The following is a 23,178-nucleotide window of genomic DNA, read 5'->3' as shown; positions in this document are numbered from 1 at the left end:
CTGTGGAGGAACAGAGCAATACAGGTTCTTTGAGTGGGATGAGCCACCCTCTAGCCCCAAGGCCCATATTCTGCACCCTGAAGGTCTGCTGGGATGTAAAAGGATGAGTGGGATGGCAAAAGGCCCAGGTTGTTACACCTGGAGGCACTATTTCTCTCCCAGGTTCAGATGACTTATGTGATTCAATAATAATCATTTAATGGTCAAGGATCCCTATTTATGGGTGAGTGCTGGCTCTGTAGCTTTCCAGCTGTGTGATTTAAATCCTGCTAAAACTTAGTGTCCTCATCTGTAATATGGGTGTACTGATAGTATCTCTCTTAAGGGTTGTTATCAAAATTACTTGAATTAATGTACATTGAGCCTTAGACATATGGTAAACACTCAATATATGTTAGCTATTACTATTTATTAATGCTCTTAATATTCCATAGTACAAGGGAATCTTTTGCTTTTTTCTTCTAAATTAAATAGAAACAATAGCCAACTCCTTTTCCCTCTTAGAAATACCTACTTCCTTCACCCCCTTACTCCTTTCTTCCATGGGAGAATTAGGAAGATTGGTGGGAGCATGCTGTACTCGGTCCATGCTTCAATACCACATAGAGTTGCTATATTAATATCCCTGCTCACAAAAGAATCTTGGTTCTTGCTCTCTCTTGGACATACATGCCCTCAGGTGTACACTTTCTTCTCTTCATAATTTACTCACTTGGTAGAGCTATCTGAGGCCACCTGAGCACTGCATCCCCTAGCTCTAGTGATGTCTTCTCCAGCAGCTTCCCCCAGGATTGGGTAAGTCAGTCAGATATGCAAGCAGGATCCAGTTGTTTTTCTTTTTTTTTTTTTTTACAATTCAGTTTTATTGATACATATAATAAAGCATACAATCCATCCAAAGTGTGCAATCAATGGTATCTGGTATAAACACATAGTTGTACATTCATCCTTCAATCATTATCAGAACAATTTTATTATTCTAATAATAATAATGAAACAAAAATCTCTACTCCTAAATAATCATCTCTCAATCTCTCAGTTTGTTACTTGCTGTACATATCTGCTATCCAGTTTCTATCTTTCTAATTTATTTATATATACCTTGGTATAGATAGAGTCAAACAATATGTTGTACCTTTTGTTCATATTTTTTTTCTTAAGATTCATAGATCTTTCATTTGAGTTGGGGGTGGTTGGGATCATAGGAATAGGAATTCCCATTTCAGACTCAGGAACAAACCTTCACTTCCAACCAAGCTTTATGGTAATAAATCTACCCTACATGTCTTCAGCAACTTGTACGCAGCCTTGCCTGTTTCTAACCGTGGAGAGGAGGAAAGGTGATTGTCATAGGAACCAAACTTTTACACACAGCACTTTTCACCCCTGCACAGACTTTGCCGACTTCTAATCACTTGCTCACATGGGTCTTCCTTGGGAGCAAAGCTCCCTGAGGACTGGGCCAAGTCTTATTCACGGCTGTGTTCCCAGCAATTGTGAAGTTGCCAACACATAGATGCTCAAAAAATGTGTGCTGTATGAATAAATGCCCTGCCACAAGCTACTCGCTGTTCTTGGCTGCACGTACTGAAATTCATATTTGTGGGGGTGGGGGGGAGATGTGGTAGATATGCGGCAGAAACTGAATTTTTCAAAAGAGAATTCCTGACCCAGAAAGAACTCTTTTCTCGAAAAGAAAAAGAAGACTACCTAACTAGCCAGTGTCCCCATCTACATGAACCTCTGTCATGACAGCTTCTAAATGAAGCCTACCTCACTATTTTCCTACTTATACACATTTCTAAGCTGCAATTCATTCATGAATAAAATTAATTATTTCGTGAAGTAAAATTAATCCTCTTTTTCTCTGCCTGACTGACTCCAGATCTCTCTACTAAATCTTATCTGAAAACAAAACTGATCTTGTTGTCTTCCCTTGGCAATTCCCTTTCTCAATTCTCCCTTCAATTACTGTATATTTCCATTTTCACATATTGTTTTCACAGACCATCTTTGCAATCTTATCTCAAGGCAGAGTAGCTAACATGAGTATATGCACAAAAGACAGGGAAATTTGGGGCAAGAATCACTGTATCCAGGGAGAATCTGGGACCGGACTCCTGAGAATTCATTCTGACACAGCACTCATGGGCCAAATCCATCCATCAAGAATTGAGAATTTATTAAACATCTTCTCTCTAGCATTTGAGATGCTAAATCCTGAAGTTTTATATTCTGTGTATGCTGTCATTCAAACTGGACTACTGAACTCCTAGAAATCAGAATGATCCTGTTTTCTTTCTCTTTTGGATCCTGCAGCAGTGCCCAAGGTAATGATTTGCATAATGGAGATGCAGAGGACCAAGTGAGCAAATGCATGGTGTGTTAAACTTGCCATTAATTCAACTTTTTAAAGCATAAATGATGCTGGATTTTCATCGAAACAGTAGCCTTGCAGATTCTTAAAGCATTGCTTACCACTATCTCACCAAATGAAAAGTCACACTCCATTTTTCCAAGGTAGAAATAGAAGGAATTTCCTTCAGTTCTATCTTCTCTATACATGCAATTATTTTTGCTTCATGCTTTCCTCACCACCTAATGTAGGAAAATAATATGCCCTCTTTGATAGAAATTTTTTAAAATTTCACTTTGGAATACATTTAAGAGTCATTTTTTTTTTTGGCATTTTGGAGGAACACGCTATGCAGAAATAACCCAGTGAGAAGAGGAGGTAAGGAGTGGCACAATGGTGTGCATTTTGACATTCACATTAGACACATGAGCCTGGATGCTCAGTTCCCTTGCCTCTTCTTGCTTTCCCCGGCCTTTGGTTTTCCTGTTCCTGTGTTTACACCACCATACCCCAGCTCTCCACCCCGTGAGTTCTCACTCCTCCACCCATTATTTTGGCTTTCCTTGACTTTTCTGTGCCGCATAATCTTGCTCTTTCTCTAGATGTATTTATTTGTAAGTGTCATCAGATCAAAAATGCTTAATGGTTTATTTTTGGAATCTAGTGGGTAAAGAACACAGAGTTGGTTCTCAAACATACTTAACGAATGGATATTTGGAATTACCATTGTTTGTCTATATGCTGCTTCTCCCTGCTCCAAGAGAGATCACTTTCTCTTGTAGTTCTTTGTACATAACAGGAACTTAATGTAGGTCTGTTGCACTAATGTGGTGTGTTCCCATGTAGGAGAGGGAAACAGCTATTCTGCACAAGGGCAAGAATATGGAAGGCCTGACTGAAGGCTCTGCCTGTGCCCATGCTGTGGAGCTCCTCATCCAGCACTAGAATGAAAGCACTTGGGTGAAGGTCTAACACACCTTAGGCTATGTCTACGATCTTCATTGGCTATTTGTATGTCAGAAGGGCTGCTGCTGCATGTTTAGCCTGCACTGAACTCTCACTTAAAGTAACTTCTAAATTTTTGTTCTCTGTCTCTTCCATATCCTCACCCCTGTGCTCTTAGAAGTAGTACCCGTGACCAGAACTGTAGCCCCATCATAGCCATGTTGCCTATAAACTTGCCCCAATCTGAATCACAGTGCTGGTTTATGTACCATTCCAAGCTTTCCTTCCATCCCAACAAACTCCCTTGTCAAAACTTTTAACATCGATATAAAGGCAGTGGCCACCGGAGGTCCTGAGGGGAGGGAGAGGGAAGAATAGATGTAATATGGAGGCATTTTGGGGACATTGGAATTGTCCTCCATTACATTGCAACGATGGATACAGGCCATAATACATTTTGTCATAACCAATAAAATTGTGCAGGGCAGGGTGTAAATTATAATGTAAACCATAGTCCATGGTTAGTAGCAATGCTTCAATATGGGTTCATCAATTGTAATAAATGTACTACTCTAATGAAAGATGTTGTTAATGTGGAAAGTGTAGGAGGGAGAGGGGTTAGGGCATATGGGAATCCCCTATATTTTTTATGTAAAATTTATGTAATTTAAAACTTCTTTAAAAATTTAATAAACAAATATACCCTCCCTGAGAAGTTCTGAGATCAGCCAGTTTACTCAGGCAATGGTTATTTCGCAGAAGCGCCTCCTTCCTTGCCTGTCCCAATTACCTGAGAACTGTGGCTTCCCTTGTGGTGTCCAATAGCCAAGTGATAACACAACCTTTTCTCCTCAGTAGCTGTAATGAACACCGAGGAAAACACCGGGATTTACCTAGGCATACTAAAGTTGCCTTTGGTTGCCTTTTATTTATGCAGATTGTGATCTCTTAATTGGAGGCAGTGCCTCTCCCAGGGTTCGCTGTTTTATCCAAATCAGTGTTTGTTAGCAGGTGAGACGTGGTCTGGAAGATGGATCCCTCTGGAGCTCCTCCTGTGATTGCTTCCACAGCTGCTCTCTGCTTCCTCACCTCTGCATCTCCCAGAAGGCACCCACCGACTGACTGTAGGCCCTCCAGCCTTTTCTGCTTTTTAATTGCCCCCCCCCCCAGCTCCTGTAACTATTCTTCTGAGTCCATGTGCCCTGAATTTAACCTCCCTTCACTGCTCTTCTGTTTCATTTGTATCATCTCCTGTAGGTCTTCTCATCACCTCAAATGCATTGTGGGATGCCAATTTACCATTAAGCCTCTCTCCTTCTCTGCCCTGCTCACTCTTGCTCTTCTCTTCATTTCCAATGCACTTAGTGGAATCAAACACAGTGCTTCTCAAGCTTTCACGTGCATAGTTTTTATCTGGGAATCTTGCCAAATTGCAGATTCTGGTTCTGTAGGTCAGGGGTGGGGCCTGGAATTCTGCATTTCCCAGGTGATGCTACTGCTCCTTGTCCATAGACTGCCTTCTGAGTAGTATGGGTCCAATATTTGTTTCTTCCTACTTCTCACTTGCTGCACATCCAAACTATTGCCAAATATTATTATTCATCCAAATGAATTCCAAACATACTTTCTTTTCTAGGAGTTATTGCTCTGGTGCCTACTGAAATATTCTTTTCCCTTATTAACTACCTGCATTCTCCACATCAATCTGATTCTATCCCTGCTTGCCCTACTGTATCTTTCTAGATGTTGCTGACCAGAACACATTCCTGCCAACACAATGCCAACCTTTGGGCACTTATTCACCCCCTTGATTTTCAGCTTCCTTCTATTTAGATTCTCTAAACTTGTAAATTATCCCAGACTATGATCCGAATAAGATGTCTTATTTTAGTTTGTCAAAGGTCTGCCGAGGCAAAGTACCAGAAATGGATTGACATTTATAAAGGGGATTTATTTGGGGTAAAAGCTTAGCGTTCCAAGGCTGTGAAAAGTCTAAATTGAGGCACCAAAAGAGGTGCCTTTTCACCAAAGTCAGCTGCCAAGTGTTGAAGCAAGATGGCCACTGCTGCAGAGGGTCCAGCTTTCCCCTCTGGCCTCATTGTCTCCTCTTGAGCTGTTCTGTGGGCCCAGCCTCTTGGAATTTCAAGCTTAAGTGATTTTCTAGTCCTCTCTCTTACATGGCAGGATAAACATGGTGGCTTCCTTTTCTGTGTCTGTGTGGGTGTCTCTCTCTCTCTCTGTTTTTCAGTTTTTTATCAGACTCAGCAAGAAGGTGGGGAGACTCAATATGAATCATGCCCCACTAACATAGTCTAACCAAAAGCCCTAAAGTGACTTTATCAAGTAATCTAATCAAAGGACCCTTAGCAGAATTTAATGCAATCAAAGAGTACCCCATCCACAGGAATAGAGAGTTTAAGAATATAATCTTTCTCTTTTGGGGATACTTCAAATAATCTCAAACTGCCACATGTCTCTTTTTGACAATGAAGTTATGTATTTAATTTTGATTTTTTCTTCTTCCCAAAAGACTTCTAACCTATCCCCAGACCCTTCCTTTCTAAAAAGAGGTAGATAGGAATGGAGGTAATAATGACTAAAGTTAATGTTTTGAAATTATACCTAGCCTTGTTTTCTTTCCAACAACCATATTATATCCATTGTTCTGTATGATTTCTAACTTTCTCTCTTAATTTTAATTTATTCTTTCTGAATTCTAAGTGTTTCATCATAGTGCTTGGAATTTTTCCAATCCCATGATTATCTCTCTATTAAAACCTTAATACAAAAAGAAATAATAAAAAAACAGACTGCTCATTACTTTGATTTGTAGCAAAGAGAGAATGGAACATTACCACTACAGTGTTTTGAGAAACCATATTTGCATTTGCATCAGCTCAATTTAGGTGCCTGATTAGGTTTCCTGTTATGATGAAGATGCACTTACTAGTCAAAGGGAAGTGGCATGGTCTAGAGTAATGAGCAGGAGACTTCACGTCAGGAACACTGAGTGCTATTTCTGGCTGGGACTGGCTACTTTCCTGACCTTGAACAAGTTTGTCTCACTGCCTTAGACCTTAATAGCCTCCATCCACCTCATAGGGTTGCTGTTAAGGGTTTGTCACTTATGCATTTATTATAATAGGTGCTATGGTGTGGAGGGAGGGAGGGATCTGGGGCCCATGAGTGGAACTAGAGACAATAACTCTGCCCTCATAGACCTTACCACCTAGCTCATTGAGAAGAGGGCTGATGGCTCAGATCATGGTCCAACAGGGCTAGAGGACATGCTGAAAGGTTCGTCAATGTAAATTGAAGAGTTGCCAAAAATTGGGTGATGTCCAAGCCTGCTCTATTATTTAGGAGGGCTTAATCAAAGTGCATTTTGTCTCTCTTCTCTTAACAGCTTCATTCTGAGACAGTTCGTTTCATTGCTGGAACTTAAGAGCAGTAACCAGACTCTGGAGGACTTGCCTCAACTGGCAATCAGTGACTTTAGGAGGAAGAGCTCCTAAAGCAGAGGGCTGGATTGAGGGATGGGAGTTATTGTGTTTTAAAAAGGAAACCAAGAGAACTATTTTTTCACTTCTAGTATAAGTTATTGAATACTAAGTCCTCAGCAAACATTGTAATAAGGATAGTACCCATGGCTCTCATCTCATTACCATTCTTGCATTGGCTAATATTTATTGAGGATAATCTAATAATAATAGGTAATGTTTGTTAAGCCCTAAGTGCTCTACATCAATTAATTCATTTAATTTTCACATTAATCCATTAGGCACTATTATTTTTCCCCTTTTATAGATATGGAAACTGGGGAACAAATAAATTAAGTTTCCCCAAAATTTTATAACCAGTAGGCTGCAGATCTAGAATTAGAATTCCTGAGCCTTACCTCTTAAGCATCACTACCACACATGAGTACAAACTTATAACTGAGAAAACAACATATCTTGGAGTCTATGGTTAGAGAGCACATGATCCTGAACCAAATATTGGTCCCCATTGGAATATCTTATTCCTCCCCTAACCACAGTCCATTCCCTTTCATATATGGAAGGTACATTTGTATATCATTTGATTTCTAGGTACCAAATGTTATCTTAAAGAATTAAATGAAAGACTAATTCTGTTTGAGACCCCAAGATTTTACTCTATATTCTCTATAAGCTTTTACTCTCTCTGCCCTTCTAGGTAAAAAGAGATACATTTGGGGATGACTCTCAATGTATGCTTTACCAGTTTTCTGTAGCTGGCTTAGTCAGAGCAAACAAAGTCCTGGGTTTGCCAGAGGGGACTGCTAGTAGAGACAAAAGGGAAAGAGATAAGAATGAACTCCCACTGGGATAGTACAGTGCTATAGAACAAATATCCATGGAGCCATGATTTTGCTTAATAACGAAAGGTAAAACTCCCAGAATGCTCCTGGAGCAGAAGTATGCGACCATTTTCTCTTCGCCCCACCACAGGGTCACAGATCAGAATGCTGCATTCCTGTCAGAGTGACTGGTTACTTTTTCCCCAAGAACAGGCTCATGTGCAATAACTGACCCCAGAGAAACAGAATGGCACAGTGTAAGAGCTTGTCACATTAAATGATCAGGAAACCATTACCGACTGATAGAACGGTTGATGGCACAGAAGTGATTACAGACACTTCCCACGGGCCAGCTCTGAGCTGCTGTTCAGGCATTAAGTGGCCGCCAGGCTATCCAGATTTGGGGCTGAACTTGGTGAGAAGAAAAATCTACTGAGGGGAGAAGGAAACAGATTCCCTCTATTCCCTCTATTCCCTCTAGTTCCTACAGCTCTTTGAAGGAGATAGTGGTATTGGGATTCCCTGCCTTATATTTCAGTTCAAATACATTTTTTAAAAATCATATTTTGATGATAAAAGTGCTTCTGATAGATTTGGGATGAACCAAAAAGTCAAACGTAAAGTAAATCTTATTTTAACTGGACTAGAAGGATTTACTGCTTAAACACATTCTAGGACGTACTTTCTGATTTTTTTATTTTTCCTTCTGGAGGGAAGAAATTATCTGATAAAGAGATGGATCATCCTGAATTTACCTTTAAAAAATGTGTTGGGGTACATCTACTCATCTGATTTCACTTGAGCAGGTAAATTACCACTTCCAACATGAGTTAGCCCCTCTTGGCCTCTGACTTTACGTGAATTTCCACTGCAGTCTTTGGAGGATGACAAGGACCAAGGTCAATGCAACAGGGAGTGTGAATTGCAATCCATTCTAGGACCAAACTGGGTCTAAGCACTTTGGAGGGAGAAACGTACAGAAAAGAAAGCTGGCCTGGTCCTCCTGGTCAGGATTTAATTTCTATGTACCTCTGGACCTATGAGGTACAGCTCTTCAAATTTCTGATTTTGCCCTTCAGTTGTGCCCAAGTGGGAAAATTGTGAGCTAGGCAAACAGCCCCTATAAACAGCTGCTCTCTAACCATTTGGGAATCAGTTTTGAGTACTCCTAAAACTTTCACCCTGAGACCCCATGCCAACCTAAATGCATTGCATGGTTACTGTAGAAGCTTAAGAAAACTCTTGGAAAAAGAAAAATGCCTATAAATACATGGTAAGAACCTAGACTCTGGAGCCTGACTACTTGGGAGGTAATCCTGGCTCTGCCATTTACTAGCTGTGTGCCCTACAGCAAGTTGTTTAACTTCTCTGGGCCTCAAACTCCCCGTTTTTAAAAATGGGAAGGTAATCATTCCTCCAACATAAGGTTGTTGGAAGTATTTAAAGATTTAATGTACACATGGCATGTAAAGTGCTAAGTCTAGTGAGAGTTCCAAAAACACTAGTATGTTCATTGGCTGGAAATGGATATGCCATCATTAACCACAGCAACCTCTAGATGCTTAAATAATAATACTTTTGTGTTTTTGTTTCTCTGCTTTTTCATATTTACTCAATTTGGGATTTGGTTTTGAATTAGAAACACTAATTTTCAATCAGAAAATAAACATCTTTAAGAAAAAAAAAGAATAAATTAACAAAGCTCCCGGTGTTGTCTAAAAATGATGGGCAAGGTAAGGAGGGAAAGGGAGGAGACATAAGGGTACAAGTGGGAAGAGGGATCAAGGGGAAGTTGCAAATCAGGGATGCACTCGTGGGAATCCTGAAGCTTCCTGGGTCACTCGAGGTGAGGATGTGGAGGATCACTCTGCTTTTGAAGTGCTGGTCCAGGAGCCAGAAATATGTGCCTGTCTTATCTCAGGTCAGATGTACCTGGCAGGTCTCATGTTTGACTTTCAGCAACAATGCTCCTGGGGATGAGCATAAGGGGACAGGAAGATACAGTCCATTTGCATGCAGAAGGCAACCTGAGGTTGTGATGGTGTCAAAGGGGAGGGCAGGTTCCTTCCTGACCTTGCAGGGCTCCCCAGACCTCTAAGGCAGGAGCTGGAGCTGCCCTTCCTTCATTTGCATGTCTAAGTAATTACAACTCATAAAAGTGTCTAACCCATTAGTTAAAACTCGGCCCCAGCATTTGACTCTGACCTCCTGCAGCAGCACGGGCTCCACGCTGACTCCATGCTGCCTGATTTGTCCTCAATTTATAAGCAGCACAGCCTATAAATAGAAACCCTTTTGCTCAGTGCCCCAGGAGGCATCAGCAGGTTTTCCTGCCTGTGTGTGTTTTCTTCTTTCTTTTTTTAAAAACCAACATGGTAGGCTTATTTTCCCTGCTGGTGCTCCCCCAGCCTTCACCTCTAATTCAGTCTGAGGGCATTCCAGCTGGTTTAGCAAGTTGAACCCTTCACTCTGGCAGGGCTTGCCCAGGTTGGGTTCTGAGGGAAGCCCGTGTTTCAGATGGAGAGGTTCCCACTTACCTGTAGATCCTGTACCTGGTTGTGAAACCCTGGCGGTACCGCTCCATGAAGTCAGCATACTCCTGGGCACGGTGGAAGGGGCCCCGGTCTGTGAGCAACCAGTCCAGAGGAGGCTGGCCGGTTGAGGAGGCATGCTGCTCGGGGACCACAGCGGCAGCAGTGGCCGAGACAGCCAATACCCAACCGGGGAGGCCCAGTGCCAGCAGGGTCGTCCATAGGACCGCTGCCGGCCGAAGCCTTCTAAACCAAGTGCCACACTGCCACCTCATGCTTCTCCTGAGCAGTTGGTTTCTTCATTCTCTCGCCACACTCTCCCCCTCTGTGCTGCTCCTCCAGGGCTTCCAGAACTGGAAAAGGACAACAAGGAAATGTCAGCTTGGGCATTCTTGTCTTACCCCATGGGCCTGTGAGCATCAAACATAATTGAACAGGGCTTCATTCTAGAGGTACTTTATCCCAGTAACAAAACATGGTTCTAGGCTTGGTGCTTCATCTGTATTAATTCTTCATTTAATTCTTTAAAACAATCCCATGAGAAAACACTATTTTCATCATTTTACAGATAAAAAGATGAAGGTTTGGAGAGAATAAGAAAGTTGCTTAAGTTCACATAGCTAATAAGAGCTGAACCAGAATTTGACCTCAGATGGTCTGATCAAGGACCCTTACATTATATTGCTTTCTTGTTTCTTATGTTGAGTCACTCATCACCATCTATTTATGTCTTTCTTTCTCAGGAATGTCAATATGTTTCAGAAGTAACCTCACAGACTAGATGCTGCATCTAAAAGCTTGATATAAAGCAAGTGGCAACCCCATTATTCAGATGGAGAATAGTGGGACAGAGAAGTAGTGAAGTCCTTCTGCTGCTACGGAGTTGGGTTAAGTTGGGCAAATATTTCTCCTTTTCTGGGTTCAGTTTCCTTTTACTGAGAATAAAGAAGCTTAATTAGATCATATCTTAGTCCCCTTCCAGCTTCAGACATCAGATCTGTTCTCTTACTGAAGGTCATGCACCGATGGAGTTAGGGTGGAAAATCTAAATGGCTTATCACCATCATCAGAGAGCAGAATGCATATCCAGGGTTGGCCATCTGGCTTTCTGTCTACTCAGGGTAGAGCAGGAAAGCTCCACCAGGTAGAGCAGCATCTCACTCTTGTATCCTGTGTTTCCTGATAGCACAGAGCAGGCCTGCAGAGAGCCTTAGGAAAGAAATGAATGAGTGCATGCCCCACTCTCTTCTGAGTTGGAATGCAAGGGACCATTTCAGTTCTGTGGGATTCTTAGAATTGCATTCATTCTTCTGTCTTTTGTAGTATGAGCCATGGAAGCCCGCGAGTCTCCTCTTGCACACAATACTTCAGTGTGTGCTGGACTGATTTCCTAGCATCAGCAATTCGTGGCTTGAGGACTTTCTCTGGCTGCTGAGCAGTGATGTGTTCCTGGGGATGGGCCACTTCCAGACTCCTGCAAGGGTGGCAAAGTGGATTTCAGCCCCTGGAAGGAGAGGTCGATGTCCCCCAGGGTATTGTGGGATGGCTCTATTTCAACAAAACCAACAGGTTGTTGGTGGCTCAGTGCAAATCCTGGAGGAGTTGCACTTTTACTGGACCCAAGTAGCTATCCTGGATCCTTCCAGGATAAAAGACAGCCTCAGCATTCAGGTAAGATACTTTTAGAAGAGTAGAGTCCCTGCTCCTAAGGATGGAGGAACAAAAACACGAGTTTCCAGATCTTCAGTCACTCCTTTGTGTCAGCTAGTTAGTACTGACCACCTACTAAGTGTGGGGTGATTCTCAGAAAGTGCCTCGCTTAATTTCCCCAGTAATTTGTTAGATAGACATTATTATTATAAACTTACTGGGACACAGAGGCATTAAGCCAGAGGCAGAGCAAGAATATGAAACTAGATCTGGCTGGAGGAAGCTATTGCCACCTAACGTGCTAATGTAGGCAGCAAGACAGACCCTCATTTAATGGACTGGCTGAGAGAGGGGCTGAAAGAATAATGAGGCAGCACGTGCCCTACCAGAGCTTAAAACATATTATAAAATCCCTGTGATTAAATAGGTGGTACTGGCACACAAACGGACAGGCAGATCAATGAAACAGAATGGATGGCTCAGACATAGACCTTATTCTATATAAGAACTTAGTATATTGGGAAAAAAGCATTGCAGACTAATTGGGGAAGGAATGGACTATCTTATATATAATATTGGGAAATTAGTTCCAGAATGGATTAAAAAAGTTAAGTATAAAATATAAAATCATGGAAAGAAATAAATTCACTATTGTTTTATAATGAGCATGGATTACTTTTAAATCAGGGGGAAAAGTGACTTAAAACTAAAGAGAATAATCAATCTTGCTCAATGAGGTTGGGCCATTTTTATGTGGATGTAATCTGATGAGGATGCCTAAATAGTTCTCATTCAATCATTCATGAATCGATTTATTTATGAGACATAACTTGAGGACTCTGAAGTGCAAGACACTATGCTAAACATTATCAATACAAAAGCCAGGGTTCATTATATTACCTGAAACTCTACCATTAGTGATTAATTCCTCTGATCAAATATAGCTCTGTTTTTTAAAAGGTATATTGATGGAAAGGAGGGAAGAATGTTCAGTTTGGAGATGAAGGCTACCTGACACAGGAGCCCCAGGTGGGAAACACAGCAAGGAACAGATGCACTGACATGGGTGGGAGGACACTGTGGCAGGCAGAACTCTAAAGCTGTCCCTAAGATTCCTGCCCCTTGCCGGGCCTACATTGCACAATCCCCTCCTTTTAAGTGTGGGAATGCCTTGTGAATCTGATGAGACCCCACTTCCATTACTTGGTTACTAATCAGTTGACTCTGAATTAATCAAAAGGGAGATAATCTGGGTGGGCTTGGCCTAATCAGTGAGCCTGGAAAAGAAGATGAAGTATCAAAGAGATGACTTCCTGATGGCCTGAACAAAAGAAAATAACCATGTGGTAAACTGTCTATGGGGTCCAAGTGGAAAGGACCTGCAGGGGGCTTCTAGGGGTTGGCAGCAAACCCTGGTAGACAGCAGGAAAACAGGAAATTGAGCCATACATGCACTAGAAAATTAATTCAGCTAACAACCACGTGAGCTTGGACGAGGACCCCGACTCCCAGATGAGAATGGCAGAAGATCCAGCTAACCCATGTCCACACTCCTGACCTATGCAAACTAGGAGATATTACATTTGTGTTGTTTTAAGCCACGAAGTTCATGGCAATTTGTTACACAGTAAGAAACTAACACGGACACATATAAGGCAACTACATCCTTTTCCTCTTCCGTGTTAATGTCTGCCTCTGAGAGAGTTCACTGTGCTCCCTGAAGAAGCCGTTCGCATGGCAGTTTCTTGAGCAGAGTGACGCTGATTATGCCCCTAGCTCCACCCCGTCACACCACACCCTCCCTTCCTAGGTTGTGGATCTCTTGAGGACAGAGACAACGACAGTCTTGGTTTTTATATACCTAGCCCTCGCAAATAATAGGTCCTCAAAAATACCTGATTCTATGCATTTCTTCGAGTGGTCATTGTGAACCAGTAGAAATAGTGGCCGTGGCCCAGGCTTGAACCTTTGGTAATCCGTGCTGTAACGTGGAGGTGAGAGCAGTCACCTCACCTGCGGATCAGGGGTTTTATAAGGAGATGTGAAAGCATGTGTGTGAGAAGCAAGCTATATTAAGGCTAAGTGTGCTTCTTGTCATTCTTTGTTTGTAATTATGCTTCTTCAGAGTTTGCAATGTGCTAGAACCTCCCTGGTTATAGGAGTATCAGCTTTAGAATCAAATGGTTTTGATTGCTAGGCCAAGTCTGCTGAGCACAGCAAGAATGCCTGAATTCAGTGCTGACGTCTCCTCTGAAAAACCTGGCCTTGGAATAATATAGTTTCCGCTTCATTGGTTTTCCTCAGGATCTGAAGACATTTTGACTAAAAAATCTCTTTTAAGAAAGAGAAGTTTTAAGCAGGTTTCAAAAACTTTCTTCAAAAAAAACCCTCTGGTACGTGTTCCTTCATCTTTCAAAAAAAAAGATAAAATAATTGCTGCATTGACAGTTATATAAAAATCAGGCTTTTAAAGGAGACCAGCTTTGCCATTTCTTACTTAAGCTCCACAAATAATGTTACTAGAAATTTGGTAACAGCAACCTGTCAAGAAAATTTTTACTGTCTAAATCTTCACAACTTTTGGTGGTACAGCCAATATTCAGCAAGATAAAACAATCAACATCTTCCTCACGATGCTTCCTTTTACCCTTCTGGTCTTTAAAGTGACTGTTTAAGTAAACCTTCATGTGACATGTCAGCATGTTAAAATACTGGCTACGCTAGCCCCTTGATGAAAAAAATTATAAATTTATATGTAAAATCCAAATAATTGTGTTTACTTAGGTGACGCTTAAGACAGAGTTTTACATCCAAACAAGTGATCAATTAGATTTGGAACAGAGGAACAGGTAAAATAAGCCATGGGTTTTCCTTTGCTAAATAACTTAGTCAATGGGCCACAATTTTATCAATAGAGAAGACCAGGTACAGACAAGATACCATGAGAAGGAGGCCGTGCAGTTATGAGTTATTAGTGCTTATTAGAATTGAACCTCCACTACTCAAAGAATATTACCCTACTGAGCACTTGTTTGTGCCCTCCTACTGTTCTCAGCCTCCATTTATGCTGGGTGTGTCAGAGACAGCACAATTAGAATCTGGGCATCTGCTGTCCATGCACTAGATAGTGGCATGTGAGATAGAAATGTATGAAAATTATTGCAGAGGATGGCTTCTAGGTCAGAGGAATTTAAGATATGACTAGACTATGGTTATAGGCCAAGAGAGGAGTAATAGACGTGACAATATTATTATTAACAAAATTTTTTATGTTAACAGTTACTATTGATGAATATCAACAGAAATATATAATCTGATACTTGTGTGACTGCTATTACTTATAAGGTACGGGTAATAAAATTTGACACAGTCTTCCTCTCCCAATTTCCATGTTCCCTTTCAGTAGATGAGAAGACTGAGGCTGAGAATGGTGAATCACACAAGACTGCCCACCCTGGTGGTAGATCCAGGTCTGCAGCATACTCTGTATCCTATACTATTTACACTTCACTGCTCCCTTTATGTGACTTACCATTGCATAAAAATGTCGGCCTGTCCATACAAGTTGGTGCCCTCAGGCAAACCACTTCTCTCTGAGAGCCTCACTTTGGTCATCGATACGGTGATATAAGATGCCTATGGTCTCACCCAATGCTGAAATCCCATAATTCAATGCAAATCAAAGGGACACAAACACATAGGGAGAAGCTTTAAGGTCTTAGTGTTCTTTGGAAGGAAACTCTGTGTTTCAGAAAGGGAGTAAAGTATAAGAGAAGTGAGGTATAAAGCAGAAATCCTTGCCTGCTGAAGCAGTGACATTTAATAAAGTGATTAGGCAGTGACATTAAATAAGTTTTCAAGCCATTTGAGTGGGTAATTGGCCAACTCTATTGAGGAGATGTTTTCTTAAATAAGTCTGAGGGTGTTGGTGGCAAAAACTCACAGAAAGTGTTATTTGTTCTTGTCATCCACATCCTGATGCAAAACATTTTTTTAAATTTTTACTAGAAAGGGAAGTTAGATGAGAGAAATGATGTTACATTCTGGAGTGTAGACTCCTTAAGGGCAAAAGTGGAAGTAGGGGTACTATCAGCACAGAAGTCAAAACAGTGAAATTCTCATATCCTGACTCTAAGACCTATAACTCAATAACTCAGCCTCCTTATCGTCTCCCACCTCTGTCCATCCAACAGTCAGTCAGCTCCTAAGTCATTTCTAGGATGATGGGAGTAAATATGGTGAACAAGACAGACTCAATCTTGGTCTTCATTGGGCATAAACAAAAATAGGACTTGAAGATCCTATAAGGAGTTTTTAAAATGTCACACATCCACTCACACACACAGATAGTATGATATTAGACTTTGAGGGTTCCAGCCCCTCAGGGTCCCAAATATATAGGTTTCTGCTGTGTGATAACCATCCCGTCACATATCAAAGACAGATTCACCCATCAGTTTCTGCAGATTCATATTTGCCTGCCAGTTGACCTTGGCACTTTCCTTGGAGAGACAAGCTGACTGACAAGATGGCAGAGGGCCGAGGGCCTCGCCTGCTAAAGGCAGGGTCAGAGTGCTCAGACGGGATGGTTCCCCTCTGCCCCAGAGCTTCCCTGGAAGTCACCAGGTCTACAGAAAAAAGAAAGAAGGCACTGTCCATCGAATAGAACCTCTACATGAAAAGTTGCACCTTTCCATGCCTTTAAGGACTTATCTCCACACAGACTAGCCTTCTCAAAGCCATTTCCATCACTCTCCTGGCTTAAAGTCCAGCAGCTCCTTGTGGCCTAGGGAACAAATCTCACTTCCCTTGCCAGGAGCTGAAACCACCCCGCCCCCACCCTCATCAGCTCCTCCATTGTGTCAAGGTTATGAGTTAGACTATGAAGCCAGACTGCCTGGCTTCTTAAAGTTGGCTCCTCCAGTTTTGCCTCAGGTTCTTCATCTGTAAAAATAGGATAATATAATAGTGCTACCTCATTGGGTTAGGGGAATTAAGTGAGTGCAAGCTTGTAAAGCCCTTAAAAAGTGCCTGGCCCTGGCAAGTGCTGCGTGAGTGAGCTCTATGATCTCTTCCATAGCCCAGCATAGAGTCCATGGAAGCCCCCTAATGCAGGATGCTTTTGTTTGTTTTTAACAGGTGAGAAAATGTGCTAAAAGGATGTGTCCTTGTTAACCTTTGAAGGGCCCCACAGGCCATTCCAAGTGACCTCAGCAGTCCTCTTTGCTGGTGCCTCCAGAGTCGGCCCTTTTGCCTTCATCCCGTGGCCTTGATCACTGACCCCTGTCACTGTGCTCACTCCTGCCTTTCCTCTCTGTGACTCTACATCTGGCTATCATGTCTTTTAGACTTATTTTCTCCCAGAAGCCTTTAAAGCTAGGCTTTCCTTTGATTACTTGGTTACTTTGCCTTCCCACAGCCGTTGGTCCTTGGTTAATTTACACCTGATCACATAATGGAACTGGGGATGGAGGCCAGATCCTAGAGGTGACTAGCCCTGTGGTTCTCAGCAGTCCAGGGTATGTGCAGGGATCAGGGCAGACTGGAGGGTGTGTAGGAAAGAGAGAAAGAACTGATATCTTGGGGTGGAGTCAATTTTTATATTTTGGTTTATGTTGAAAAACCTCCAAGAGATTTTGATACAAATCTCCAGGTAAGAACCAGTGATCAAGTCCCCTCTCATTGTCCAGTAGATGAGAAAGCTAAGGGCCATCTTCCAGACCATACCACCAGTAAGGGACAGAACCAGGAATTGACCGTGGGGCTCCCAATGCTGAATCTGAAGTGCCTTCTGCCTCTATTGATTTCACATGTGTCACGAGTAAATTGACATTTTCAAATGCTGGGACCCATGAGTCCCATAGCTGCTATCATCATCACCACTGATCTACATAATTTACATGCATTAATTCACTGAATTCTCACACAAACCTATGAGGATGGTATTGTTAACAGACCCATTTTACAGAGGAGCAAACACAGGAACAGAAGCCAATATTGCTCACACAAGGAAGTGCTTCAGACAGTCTAAGCAGCCTAAAAAACCTAAAATCCATGGAATTTAAAGAAGCTGTAGTCACATGAGGCTCTTCAAGATTATTCTAGGTCACTTTCTCTTACAAAATTACTATGAATTATGGAAAAGTCTACAACCTTAGAGTACAAAAGCAGTATTCATCTAAAATCACTTTCCTGGCTTGGATAAGGAGTTAGGCCTTCTGCATTTGGGAATGCTGTGTGATTCCTACTTGAACGGCTTGCCAGCAAGGCCTCATATTTCACATCTGCCATCTTAAAAACTATATGGCGAGGAATGTTCCCCAAACCTCAGACCCACAACTGTTAGTTTCCTTGAGTCATAGGGCTCTCCCCTCATCTCACCAAACCCCACTGAGCCTGTGTCCAATTTCCCATCTCCTTCCTTTCTGTCCAATCTCAGGGTACCCATTTAAGGTGTAAGGGCCTTGCTCTCAGCTCCCCCACTTCCTGCTACAGGGGTTGGAGGCAGGTCTCCAAAAATTGCCTGTCCCTTTGCCTGAACGGCACCACACCTAGAATTCTTCATGCATTCTGGCCAGGAGGTTGGACCTCCTGTTACCAAGATTGCCTGAATCATGCCATTTGGACCCTGCCCTTGATATGTCCAGCCATGCTCACAGGGTACAGTTACTGAGGCTAGTTTAGTCCATACCCTTTGCCACCAGCTGATTCCATTCCTAGAGAACTTGTCCTTGCCAGCCTGTTTTCCATTGCTTAAGCCCCAGCTCACTCCCCACCTGAGCCTTTGTCTACACATCCAGTAGTTTAAGTGTTTCTTTCAGGCCTAGAACACCAAAATAAACCTACACTAATCACACCGACATTCCTCACCGCTGTGCAAGTTGTAGAGCTGAGGTGGTACTGACAAGTGACACTCCCTTCTGACCTGCAGCCCTCAGTGTAACTCTGGCTCTTGGTGTTCTTCCAGGCATGTGGCTGCATCTGAACTTTCAGCCTCCGCTCTGCCCTGTTTGAGCCTTGGCACAGACCCGAATGTAAAATGATAACGCCCTGCGCTATGCCAAACCTTGCAGAGCTCCTGAGATATTACAGATGCAGCTGTGACCAGCAAACACATTGTTTCCGGGACTGTGTTTGTAAATATATGAGTTGCCTGACAGCTTGTGGAATTAAATATAGATGCTACATCACAAACTCCAGCTAAAATAAACTATATGCTGCTCAATGAATGTCAATAAGTACACTGAGAAAGAGTCATTTTCTCTTTTTGTAGGATAGTCCAAGAAATCCATCCCTAAGTGCTTTTCTTGATGAGAATGATTTCTTTTTTCCACAGACTTTTGACTAGACATGGCAACTTGGGCTGAGTGGGGCAAGGAGACAAAGGGGCTTCAAGTCAGTAAAGATGCTGCCTACGGGAAGTGTAGTAGTGTGGTATGGTGGCAGAAGCCACCTTAGAGGTTTCCAAGGTACATGAAGAAATCACAGTCAACCTTTTAGGATTACTAGTCTCAATTTATAGTCTGAAGCCATGGTTTGCAAAGTCCTTCTAATGGGGAGCAAGCCAATCCATCACTGCAAATCCTCTCCTCAGTTTTTGAGCCAAATGACCCTCCTTTCCTTAAATTGACTGCTGCAGACAACCAGGGCCTTTATATTAGCAACCTATTAAAGTGATATTGGAAATGTACCAGAAGTTGGTATTCATACACCAAAATCAGCACCCTGGAAGAGTTTGCTGAGGATTCTCGTTTAGTATTCAGCCCAGGAAACTTGTTGCTATGCCATCCTGGGCATCGATGCAAAACCCCAGGGTCCTGCCCAGATCACTGAAATCCCTCTAGGTGGTGGTAAAAAAAAAAAAGGGGCAGGGGTGCTTTGAATTTAGGACATCTTCATTGTTGTTTTGAGGGGGGATTCAAAATCGTTACTTGACAATTTTGAAACTATACAATTGCTATGGGTTTTTTTGTTTTGTTCTGTTTTGCTGTTAATTTTGCTTTTTGTTGAGTTCCTCATTAATTTCTTGAATGTCAAGTTCTTTCTTCACTAAAAAGGTGAGGCTGTAGACTTAGACTCTAGCAATTTTGACACTGTCTGGATGTTCTTGTGCAAAACTTTAAGTGCACCCAATGGAAAAATTAGAGTGATTCTAAAGAAACCTGACTTAGTTCTGGCTCTGACTGCTACTGAATTCCTAAACCTTTTTTGACAAATTAAACTCTTTGTAAAAATGTTGCAATAATTTTCCCAATTCCTTCCTTATAGAAAAGTTAATAAATTCACCCAATGAACATTTATTGGAGAAAGAACATTCCATTTAGCTGGAATGTAAAATGTGTGAAGGCAGAGGTGGGAGAAAAGGCTAGAAGGTAATGTTTGGATTTCTTTTGAAAAATGGTATGTGCACATCCATGTTATAAATTCCCTATGGCAAGCTCTATTAATTGTTATATTAACAAGTCTCTGTGCTGACCAGGAATTGCACACATCCACAACTCAGTGATAACTAAGGTGTGAATCAATAACTTCTGAATCAAAACTAGGATTAAATTATTTTCAGCTCAGTTTTGTATTGGATAAGTGATTTTCATTCCAAGTCATTGGAAAAATAGTACAAAGTTATTAAGAATTTTTAAAATTAAGCCAAATATTCCATTCCTCAAACATGGTGAATAACCTAGGATTTTCTTAATATATCGCTAAACATTTACTCCAATATTTCTCAAAGAGGGGTGTGATTTTGCCACCCCCCCCACCCCCCCCCCCAGGAGACATGTGGCAATGTCCAGAGCCATCTTTGGTTGTAACTGGGTGGTGGAGTGCTACTGGCACCTAGTGGGTAGAGGCCTGGCGTGCTGCATAGGACAGCACTCACAACAAGGATTATCTGACCCCAGATATCTAAGGTTGAGAAAAATTGACTTACACCAACAAATCCTAATGAACGTGGACACGTGGACTCATAAAGAGTCTCTGGAGAATGGAAGACCAAGTTTCTAGGGAAGTTTTACCTGCATATCTAGTTTCCCAACACATGTCATAGTGGCAAGGACCAAAAGTTATCTATCACCACAGCCCTCCATCCAGGCCTCCTCTTTTATGCTTGATCCTTGATTATGATAACAACAAAAACCATAGCAAGTCCTATTTACTGAGGGCTTATTTTCTCCTGGCCAGTGTGCTAAGCACTTTGCTTCCAAAAAGGTAGGTATTAGTAATTTATGAGGAATTAATACAAGGAAAATGAGCTTCTGAGAGATTAAGAAACATATATAACTTCTTTTCTTCCTTCTTTACTTCCTAATTCAGTCAAAAAGCCAATAAACAGGCGTATGTGAGCACAGCAACCTACTAAAATTCAGGTTCTGCGTGAAGTAGGTGGTTGAGTGGGACAGAAGCCTCATGGAGTCAAGAGATTAGTTACATACAGGAGGATTTAGTCAATAAGTAAATATTTTGAGCATAATGGGAACCAAGTTCCTCATGGTCTACGAAGGGAGTTATAAACATGGAAAGGATAAATGCTTGAATAATTTCTGTGGTGTAGCTTTGGAATTAGAAGTATAGCTCATGGTTTTCATGATGGAGTGGTGAGTAGGTAGGTAAGTAGGTAGGTAGAAATCAGTAGATAGATGTAGATATAAATATAGATAGATGTAGAAGTAAGAGTGTGTATATGCATGTGTTGTGTGTTTGAATGCACATGCACTCAATGCAATGTGATATCCAGGTTGAATTGTGGAACAGAAAAAGGGCAGGTATGGAAAAACTGGTGAATCCAAATAAAGTATGTAGTTTAGGTAGTAGTATTGTATCAATGATAATTCTTAAGTTTTAACAGATGCACCATAGTTTTGTGTAAGATATTCACATTAGAGGAAGCTTGGTAAAAGAGACCCAGAACCTCTGTACTCTAACTTTTGTGTAAACCTAAATTTATTCTGAAATAAAAGTTATTTAAGATTAAAGGGTGTACACACACACACACACATATATTTCCTAGTTCCTACTGTAAGTATTCTAACAAATGTTTAAATGTATGTGTGTGTATATGTATATGTGTATAGGTAAATGCATATGCATATGCACATAATCACATTTCCTAGTTCTGTCCAGTAGAGCTCACTGGATTCAAGATTTTAAAAAAAACACTCTCCACTGAAAGAAATCGGAGCTCCTTGGAGAAATGGATAATTACAGGGTTCTGGCAGGAAAAATATAAAATGAGCCTGGAACATCTTTTTGTGGCAGAAACAGTCATAGGCTGGTAAATGTTTAACAAGTGGTTCTTTGGGAGGGCAAGCTCTGATTGGAGCCTATGTCTATTTCCATGTGTAACTACTCTCACCATGTTTGATTCCAAGTTGCCAATACAATATCAACTGACTCACAAATTTCCTTAATATTTAATGATCAGCTCTTACAAGCCAGCGTCAGCCAGCTCTAGCACACCACTGGATAAAAAAATGCCCAAAGGATGATGGATATGTGTCCAAAGAACACAGAGCTAGTTTGAAAGGACTACCTGGCAAAATCTGGGACAATCTGAGCATCAAAACAAATAATGATAATAATGAATTATATTCTATTGAATAAAATAGGAATTCTTGAGAACAAAATTATATACATATAAACATAAAGAAGAGAATGCTTTTTCTTACAATAGAGTGTCAACTAATAAATGTAGGAAAAATGTTGGAGTTATAAAGTCATCATTTAGGAACCACCATACTAATAATTCATTTAGGCAAGAGACTTAAATCAATGCTAAACCAGGAGGTGAAAGTTGGATGAGAGATAAGATATTTCAGAGTCTCAAAGAACCTCCCTTAAAATAGTTATTAATGACATGAGGAATAGAATATTTACATGATCTCAAAGTCTTTCTCTTCAAAATACTTATCAACTATAAAGAGAAAGGAACAATTTTACAGTGGACAAAAATGACAGCCAGCATTTTACTCAAGTGATCAAAATTAACATCACTGGTAATAAGACAAGACAAAATCATGTTCCACCTGATAGGATCCATTGAGAAGATCACAGCATCACCGTGATATTCCTGCCAAAATACATAATCTCAGCATGAGGAAACATCAAAGAAACCTAAATTGAGAGACATCTTACAAAACAACGAGTGCATCATCTTCAGAAATATTAAGGTCATGGAGGTCAAAGAAGGACTGAGGAACTGACTGTCCTGTCTTGAAGGACACTGAAGAAACATGGTAACTACGTGCTCTGTGCAAGCCTGGGTTTTTTGAGATAAAGGACAACATTGCGACAGTTGGAGAATTTACAGGTCTTTCTGGGGAAAGGAAAGATGAAAGTCTTTGTGCTCTTTTGTAACTTTTCTATGATGTTGAAATTAT

The 23,178-nt window shown here is 41.3% G+C and overlaps 1 protein-coding gene across 1 annotated transcript in view; it reads right to left on the bottom strand.

The window, feature by feature from the left end:
• Positions 1-23,178, bottom strand: part of BRINP2 (BMP/retinoic acid inducible neural specific 2) — a 109,795-nt gene that overhangs the window by 37,043 nt on the left and 49,574 nt on the right. The window contains exon 2 of the mRNA XM_004478214.3: positions 10,160-10,506. Within this exon, the coding sequence (XP_004478271.1) occupies positions 10,160-10,428 (269 nt within the window). The 5' untranslated portion in view covers positions 10,429-10,506. The remainder of the gene's footprint in view (positions 1-10,159; positions 10,507-23,178) is intronic.

This window comes from Dasypus novemcinctus, chromosome 13 (genome assembly GCF_030445035.2).
Source record: "Dasypus novemcinctus isolate mDasNov1 chromosome 13, mDasNov1.1.hap2, whole genome shotgun sequence".
NCBI lineage: Eukaryota > Metazoa > Chordata > Mammalia > Cingulata > Dasypodidae > Dasypus > Dasypus novemcinctus.
The sequence above is the reverse complement of the archived record's forward strand: the minus strand, read 5'-3'. Positions and strand labels throughout refer to the sequence as shown.